General features: G+C 64.8%; 1 protein-coding gene across 2 annotated transcripts; it reads right to left on the bottom strand.

Annotated features, from left to right (window-relative positions):
• Window positions 1–818: 818 nt before the first annotated feature.
• On the bottom strand, window positions 819–8,259 carry SHKBP1 (SH3KBP1 binding protein 1). 2 transcript variants are annotated; one of them, XM_068910106.1, is made up of 17 exons: window positions 8,121–8,259; window positions 6,916–6,969; window positions 5,754–5,799; window positions 5,409–5,541; window positions 5,188–5,268; window positions 4,844–5,014; window positions 4,652–4,742; window positions 4,346–4,536; window positions 4,015–4,130; window positions 3,847–3,934; window positions 3,608–3,724; window positions 3,222–3,392; window positions 2,941–3,096; window positions 2,693–2,789; window positions 2,275–2,453; window positions 2,045–2,177; window positions 819–1,817 (listed from the first exon to the last, which is right to left on the bottom strand). In XM_068910106.1, the coding sequence occupies exons 1-17, from the start codon at window positions 8,180–8,182 to the stop codon at window positions 1,265–1,267; spliced, it is 2,439 nt and encodes an 812-aa protein (XP_068766207.1). In that variant the 5' UTR covers window positions 8,183–8,259; the 3' UTR covers window positions 819–1,264. The 2 variants fall into 2 exon arrangements, with proteins under 2 accessions (XP_068766207.1, XP_068766206.1); XM_068910105.1 differs by lacking the exon at window positions 8,121–8,259 and adding an exon at window positions 7,861–7,952.
• Window positions 8,260–8,281: the final 22 nt, after the last annotated feature.

Here is an 8,281-nt window from a genome sequence, read left to right on the forward strand (position 1 = left end):
CTGTCGCAGGTGGCAGGACAGAGCCGAGGACGCGGCCCCGGGCAGTGCGCAGCCCCACCACGTGCAAGAGCCCGGCCACACGCGTGCACGGGAGTGACGGAGGGCCAGGCCACGCCAGCCCGGCGCCTGCAGCACGCGGGCGAGCACAAGCCGGCTGGCTCCAGGCCTTGCACCAACTCACGCCGTGCCGCACTGCCGCAGGGATGCGCAGACAAGGCCTGGAAATACCAAGCAGGCGGCTGGGTCCTGCTCTCCTCCCTGCGCCAGGGGGGTGCCGATGGACCCCAAAGGTGCCCTGGGGAAAGCACGAGCTGAAGCTCTGCGCCATTGCAGCAGCATGGGGGCTGCAGCACAGGGTTCCCTCGTGCGCCCTGATGCCGCATGTGAGCATGCACGGGGGCAAGAAGGGGCAGCACGTCCCACACAGCGACCGAGGCAGTGCCTGCATGTGCAGCGATACTGGATGAATGGCTGCAGGAGTCCCTCTGCGGTGCACAGGGCAGACGTGGCCCCATGTGCACCTACCTCACACTTCGCGGACTGGCCGGGCGCGGGGATCCACACTGGCCAGCGCAGCTCGCGGCGCACGTTCCCACATGTGCCAGGCTGGGCAGTATTTTTAGCTCTGGCAGCGATGCATGGCAGATGCTGCTGGGGCGGAGGGGAAGAGCTGAGTCACACCAGGATGGTGCCGGCTACCACCCCTGCCCCACTGTCAGGGGGCCAAACCCACCCGGGACCCTCCCCACGGCTGCCCCGTGAAGAGGACGCGGGCCTGGGAGGCTACTGGAAGCGGCCGCCAAGAAACACGCTGTGAGGCAGATAGGAAACGGGGTGTATACACAAGGAACCCTGAAATTCCTGCAGGCAGCAGTGCCCAGGCCCCAGAGGGACCAGCTTATTGCTAAGTGTGCTTTGGCATGAGAGGGGGCAGAGCCCCTCACCCCCCCAGGGCCCTGCAGAGCCCGGAGGGCAGGGGACCCGACCAGGACGCAGCAGAGAGGAGCCCAAATAACTCCCAAACAAGGGCCCTGCCTGTTAACACCTCTCCGCCCTGGAAAAGCGGGGAGAGCTGCAGTTCTTGCCTCTAACAACCGTCCCAGAGAGTCCCCAAGTCCGTAGATGGGGGAGTCCCCAAGTCCCAGCAAGGGGTGTGGAGGGCAGGGGACCCTCACGTCACTCCCCCCCTGCAGCAAGGCTGGCGCAGCAGGACTCGGCCATCCCCACTGCAGGCCCGAGGGGCACCACCTCGGTCCTACCCTCCTCAGAAGGACGTCTCGTTGAGCCGGGACTTGGGGGCCGCCAGCGGGACGATGGGGAAGCTGTCGCCAGCAGTGGGAGGGCTTGGGGGGGGCAGCCCCGGCAGAGCTGGGGGCAGAGTCCTGGCGGCAGGCGTGGGGCTGGCGCCGGGGGGCCGGCGTGGGGGTGCCCCAGGAGGACGCAGGGCCTTGCCTTTGCCCCCGGGCCGGGTGGCCTCGAGCTCCCCGCCGTGGCTGAACCTCCTGCTCTCCAGCTGGCCAAGCTCGCTGGAGCGGGCGAGCTCCTGGCATCTCTCCACAAAGCTGCCCCCGCCACGCAGCCCAGGGGGGCTGCGGGGGTCCCCGTCCAGGCCTGCCACCCCCAGCCGCCGGCAGCACAGCTCAGGCACGGGTGGGGGGCTGTCGCTGCAGGGCAGGGAGCTCTGGCTGGCCGAGAGCGCTGGGAACACACCAAGAGTCTCGCGGAGCTTGGGTGGAGGCAGACTCGCATAGGAAGGGCCTGGCAGCACCCCCCGGCCTGGCTTCTCCCGGGTCCCTTCGCTCCCCTGTGACTGGAGGCTGCAGAGAAGAAAGAGGGAAGCAAGAGAGGGGCAGGACAGGTCTCAGGGGGCTATGAAGGTGCTCATGGAAGCCAGGAAGCCCCAGCACCGCTGCACCCTGAAGCAGGGGCAGGATGGGGCCAGCTGGGAGTGATCCCAGGGCTGGGAGCAATCCCAGGGCTGGGAGCAGGCGGCTCCATCCGTCCTGCAAGCCCACCCCTCCACAAGGCCCAGGCTGGTCTGTACCTGGTGATGGAGGCCCGCGGGGTGCTGGAGTGGGCGAAGGAGCCGGCAGGGCTCATGTCTGGGGTCCGGGTCAGGGCCAGATCGCACTGTTCCAGCTGCTGCAGTAGCTCCTCTTCCGTCAGGCCCCCAGCTTCTGAAAACAGAGTAAGGCACAGTGAGGACATGGCAGGAGAGCAATAGGGAACAGGGGTAGAAAGGGGGAAGGATCCTGGCTGCCTTGTCTCAGGTACCTGGCGGTTTTCCCAACATCTCCATGGCAGTGGTGAGATCCCACATTTGGATGCTGCCATTTGCGTGGCCTGTGAAGAGGTATCGGCGGGGGCGGGAGCCGATGCGGCTCGAGCCTTCGCACTCGTGCACCATGAAGGCCGTGATGGCCGTGCCGTCCACGGAGCGCACCTCGCAGATCCTGTGGGCACAGCTCAGCTCAGCCTGCGCCTCGGCCAGGTGCCGGGAGAGTAGCAGCATCTGGCAGTGGTGAAGGCCCGGACACCTGGGTCCTCCCCCAGCTCTCAGAGGGATGGAAAGGGGGACAGATCTAGGCTCACTTCTTCCTCCAGACTGATGCTCAGGGGAGAAGCCAACACCGACTGTAGAGACCTCAGGGGACTGCTAAGGCAATTGCCCCTCCAGCCCTGCTCTACTCACCTCTTGCCTGTGGATGAAAGCCGCACAAACACCTGGCAAGCATCTGGCACCACTTTCTGGATGAAAACTTGCTGGTCATCGCGCTCTCCAAAGGGCCCTGCCAGCACAGCTCACATCAGCGCACAGCTCACATCAGCACCCACCTCACAAGCTGAGTGCAGCTGGGATGCAGCGACCAGAAGCTGCTCCCACTCAGCTACGGACCAGGTCCCTTGGAGAGGTGACAGGGCAGGCACCAGTACCCCTACCGATGTCGGTGCCAGCGCTGCAGCCTGCGTGGCCATCGATATCCTCCAGGGAGAGGATTTTGAAGGAGGCCAGGGGGGTAGAGCCGGGCTGCGTGGAGATCATCCCGCGGAACCGGGTCACCGTCCAGGTGCGCACGTGGTTGTTATCGGCACAGACTGGAAGGAGGCAGGAGGGGAGAAAGGGGTCGGCAGAGGGGCCACTCTCTGCTTCATCCCGTCCCCTCACTCACGACCCACCGCTCCCTGCTAGCTCCTCATCTCCAAGTTTTCCCAGCACCTACCAGAGATGAGGTGTTTCTCCGACAGCATAATCTTGGTGACGGGGCTCCGGTGCACTGTGAAGGTCTGGAAGAGCTGGGGGCCAGAGCCCACAGTCTCGGGGTGCTGCACAATGACCCGCACAACCCCCGAGCTGGTGCCATACGCAATCTCAATCCAGTTCCCGCTGTCACCTGTGGACACAAAGAATGGCAGAGCCCAAGCGCCTCGTTTCTCCCCAACACCCCTCCCCGGGGCAGAGGACCTGGGCGCACCCAGGCCCTGTTTGAGCAGAGTCCCAGGTTAGCTGTCCACATCGGGAGTTCATGCCTGAGGCTACACCAGAACCACACAGAGGTGGGATGAGGAGCTCCGTAGGCAAGGCTAGGTGTGAAGGAGGAACCCTTACTGCTCTTGGGTGTGAGGTAGACACTGAGGGCCGTCACAGCGTCTTCTGAGGGGTCACGGTACAGCTCTGTAACCAGCAGGTCGTTGTCCTTCATGCGCAGGGGAAACTTCTGCACATCTGGGGAAAGGAGAGACTGTCACTCTGTGCTGTCTCAGCCAGTCCTTCCTGGTGCAGGCAGTTTGGGAGTCGGGACTAGACAGAGCTAGAGCTTGCGCCCACAGGCCCTCTCTGGCACTCACCCACGTAGTAGATGGAGCCGTTGTTACAACCAAGGAGCAGGAAGGTGCCAGCGGCATCGTAGCTGTTGATGGGGACGACGTCTTGAATCTGCAGGAGGGCAGAGAGCATGGAGCCGAGAGATAGCATAGAGCCAGCTCAGACCCTCCTGCAGGGCCTCCCGTGCTCACCTGCCAGTGCTTGGTGACAGCGTTCCAGACGCCGATCTTGCCCGTGTGGCTAGTAGCAATGAGCTGGTTCCCAACAAAGAAGAGGGCCTCCACAGGGACCCCCAGAACGAAGACACCTAGGAGAGAAGAAGAGGTGTGAAGTGGTTAGCAGAGGTACTAGGGGACCCAGAGGATGAATCGCACATCCCAGCTCTTTAACTGAGCCTCTGAGGGACACTGAGCACCTAAATGTGCAGGCCTAGGGGCACAAGAATGGGGTCCTGGTTGAGGTGAGGTCTACGAAGGCCCAGAGAACTGAACAGGGCTGTCCAGGAGCCCCTGTGTTGCTCACCAATCTCACTGCCGTTGCCATCAGCCTGCAGTGCCCAGAGGATGATCTCGCTACAGGATGCCACTGCCACCATCTTGTCGTGGTCACCCAAGGACCCGCCAAGCACCTTGGCGTTTAGGGCCACGCGCTCGATCACCCAGTCCAGCCGTGGGCTGGAGAACACTTGCTGCCAGCCTGACGTTTCCTTCATCCTGGAGCAAGGGGGAAAGCGGGGCTGAGGGCTGAACGAGCACCACACTGCGGGGACACAGGACCAGGGACAGACAGGGAGATAAAGGCTGCGAAGGACCCTGGTCCCACGTTTACCTGTAGCAGACGAGGAACTGGGCGTAAGCCACGGCGATCCAGTTGTGGTGCCCACAGACAATCCGGACCATGCCTGGGTCACTGGCTGTGCCTGGTGCAGAGAGATGGACAGGGCATGAGCACATGCTGCAGAGCCAGGAGAGGACTAGGCATCCTGGTGATCCAGTACCCTTCCCCAGTGTCCATCCGTACCGGCAGCCACGGCTCGGTCTTCCAGCAGGCGTCCCAGCAGCCCAGCGTTGCCCAGGTTGGGCGGCATCGTGTTGCTGCGGCGTACAGGGGCTCTGTCGGCCGTGCTCTGCAGGCGAGCGGCGATCTGGGGCCCCGCGACGCTGTGGCGGTTGCGCCGCTTGGCTGGGAACACTGTGGGCAGCGACAGGGTGCTGCTGAGGCCTCCGATGAACCCTTTCCCTAGGAACCCCACTGAGAGGGGCCAGCCACCCCTGCCAACCCCTTCCTTGGGGGCTCCTGGTGAGCCATGACCCTGTTGGGTTGGCACATGCTATTTCCCCTCTCCACACACAGCTCAGCCCTACCTGGGGGCGGCAGGTACCCGTTGAACAGGACGCTCCCGCAGGACGACCGATCCAACTCCTCCCGCAGCTGCAGGCGTCGAACTGGTGGCAGAGTAGAGAGAGAGCCGTGAGCCCCTGCCCCTTGGCCCCTCTCCCTGCACAGAGCTCCCCACCACAGGGAGCTGCCCCCCGGCCCAGACACTCTCCACATGTCAGCAGAGAACCCCACCAAGAGCTATCACCTAGCGGGGTGATGCCATAAAACTCTGCCTCGTGCAGCAGCAGCGAGATGCTGACGCCCCGGGGGTCGAGCTCCTTGGTCCGCAGGAAGTTGAGAATCGGGGCAAAGACAGTGGGGTCCCGGTCGATGAAGATCTGGGAGGAAGAGAGCAGGTCACCAAGGGAAAACTCCTGCTGTAACCTGGCAGGCCCCCCTGGGGCATGCTGATCCCCAGGAGCTAGGCACCACTGGGCTCTCCCTGGCACCAGGACCCCCACCCAGGGCAGGGCTTGCTACATCTCGCTGCGGATTTGACCTGACCCCAACTGCCAGGGATCTGGCAACGGCAGGCGAACGGAGAACTCACCGCTCCTGTCTCATCCTTCAGGGTGGAGATGCGCCCGCTCAGGAGGCTGTGGGTTGAACAGAGGGGACAGAAAGTTTGTGTGCAGAGCTCAGCCGCTCCTCCGGGCTCCAGCTGTGCTGCGGGCCCTGCAGTGCCCGGTGCTGCGCGAAGGCAGGGCACTGCACGGCCCCGCACAAGGACAGTCCCTGCTGCAACAACTGCTCTCATCAGACCCAGAGGGAGGGTTCTTCACCTCTTTGCGGCTGGGGGACATGGGCTTCCCTCAACCAGCACGTAATTCCCATCCCCAAGCCGAGAAAATGGCAGCGTGTGCAGGCGCTGGCAGGCTTAGTGGACCTCTCAGAGCCTCTAACAGCACCTGCAGGGGACTGGAGACATGCCAGAAAACATCTCCTGTCCTTGTGTCTGTGAGCCCTGGCCCTAGCACAGGTAGGAGGCTACTCTCAGCTCACCCCGGGGTGGCTTTACCCAAGCAAAACCCTAAGGCAACGCATCAGACCAGCCACAAGTGCTCTGGAAAGCTCAGTCCCTGGAGAAAGAGACAGCAGGACCTGACTTATTACAGCCGTTTACAGCTGCGCCCAGCAGCAGGGGAGCAGGAGCACCCCAGGAGAGGAAGAGGCTAGGAGAGCAGCAGTCACGAGCACTTGCTCCAAGCGGGTAACTTTCTTCCACCACTTGAGCCAGAAAACTTTGTCTCCGGGCAGCCAGGAACCAACTGAACCCGTTGACTGGGATCAGCACCCACCTGAGAGCTGCAGGTCTGCTCCAGGGAGCAACTGGCTAGCACGCGCTGGGACTGAACACACACACCCGTGTCTGGACCGTGCTGCGTGGGTGACACGTGATGGGAAAAGCCAAAACTCCTCTGTGCCCTTCTCCTAACGCTGACCCACGGGCACCTCCATTCCCTTGCCTCCAGGGCCAAAGGGGGAATGTTAGTTAATGAGATGGGGCTAACTACCACCAAAAAAAGTGTCCAGGGAGTTTCCAGCCTCCCTAACACACTCTGCAGAGCAGATTTCCAAGCTGCTGGTCCAGGCCCTGCCGCATAGCTGAGCTGCGCGGCTCTGTGAGCCCCAGCACCACCCTGATGCTAATGATCCGGTGTCCTCGGGGGAGTTTGAGCTGACAGAGGGACAGGGGGGTCCATCCGCATCACCTGGAGAAGAACGAGTCTGAGATCCAGGTCAGCGTCTGCCGAGATGTGCTGAACCTGTGGGCAAGGGTGCAGGTCAGAGTGACCAGAAAGACCCCGGGGGGGCACTGAAAAGAATAGAGAGGTCTGGGGGGTTTGGGGAGACCCAGGGAAGCCTGACGGGGTCCTGGGCAGTGGGGGAGACCCAGAGAGTCTGGGTTAAGCCAAGGGTGGCCCAGGGGGAACTGGGGAGGCCCAGGGAGACCAAGGGCACCTGGGGAGGTGCGGGAGGGACTTGGGGGGGGCCAGGGAGACCCAGCGGGGTCCTGAGGGGTCAGGGGAGACCTGAGGGGTGTCCCAGGGAACCCAAGGAACTTGGGCTGCACCAGGGAAGGCCCTGGGTGGGTCTGGAGAGACCTGGGAAGGCCTTGGGGGGCTTGGAGCAGTTTGGGGAGACCAAGGGAGCAGGGGAGACCCTGGAGTGGTCGGGGAAGGGGGCTGGAAGACTGAGGGGGGGGAGGACTTGGGTGGGGGCTCATACTACCCCGAAGGGCTCTAGGAAGGGCTGGGGGGGTCCTGGGGGATCCCAGGGGGGCCAGGTTGCCCCAGGAAAGTCTGGGGAGGGGGTCTGGGAGATTGGGGGGGGAGCCCTGGGAGACCCGGAGCGGGGGGCCGGGCTCTCCCTGAGAGGGGTCGGGGGGATACGGGAGAGCCGGGTGGGCCGGGAGATCTGGGGGGGGTCTGGGAGGGGTTCGAGGGGGCCTGAGGGGGTTCGGGGAGGGCTGAGAGGGCCGGGGGGGGCGTAGGCCCGAGGGGGGCAGGGAGGCCTAGGAGGACCGGGGGGGACCCGGGGGGTGTCAGAGAGGCCTGGGGGACTCGGGGAAGGGACAAGGGGGGATCCGGAGGGGACCGGGAGGGGGGAACCGGGAGGGGGGAACCGGGGGGGGCCCCGGCGCCGCGCGCACGCGCCTCTTGCCGCCCACGTTGAGCTGCACGACCTCCCCGCCGGGCCGCGCCGCCCCGCCCGGCGCCGCCATGGCCGCCCGCCGCCCCACGGCGCCGCTTCCGCCCGCTTCCGCCCCGCGCCCCGCATTGGCCGCGCCGCGCCGCGGGCCCGCCCCGCTCGCCCCGCCATTGGCCCGCCCGAACAGCCCGCCCGACCCTCCGCGCGGCGATTGGCCTCGCCCCCTCCCACCCCTCCACCCAGGCGCCGGCCCGCCCCTTCTCACCTCCCCTCCTCGTCCCCAGTCGCTATTGGCCACGTGGAGCTGTGAGCCCGCCCCCTCCTCATTCCTGCCCGGGCATTGGCTAATCGCGGCCGAGCACCCCCTCCTGTGAACGTCTGTAGGCCCCCTCACCTCCCCATTGGCCACGCGGGATCGAGCGCCCG

The sequence above is a fragment of the Struthio camelus genome, chromosome 16 (assembly GCF_040807025.1).
Source record: "Struthio camelus isolate bStrCam1 chromosome 16, bStrCam1.hap1, whole genome shotgun sequence".
NCBI classification, from domain to species: domain Eukaryota; kingdom Metazoa; phylum Chordata; class Aves; order Struthioniformes; family Struthionidae; genus Struthio; species Struthio camelus.

Bases quoted from the DNA above. Each gene is read 5' to 3' on its own strand.
- SHKBP1 (XM_068910105.1), bottom strand. From the start codon at position 7,928: ATGGCGGCGCCGGGCGGGGCGGCGCGGCCCGGCGGGGAGGTCGTGCAG. The intron at 4,743-4,843 runs GTACGGATGGAC...TCTCTGCACCAG, and splicing joins AGACCGAGCCGTGGCTGCCG to GCACAGCCAGTGACCCAGGC. The intron at 2,178-2,274 runs GTACCTGAGACA...CTCTGTTTTCAG, and splicing joins GATGTTGGGAAAACCGCCAG to AAGCTGGGGGCCTGACGGAA.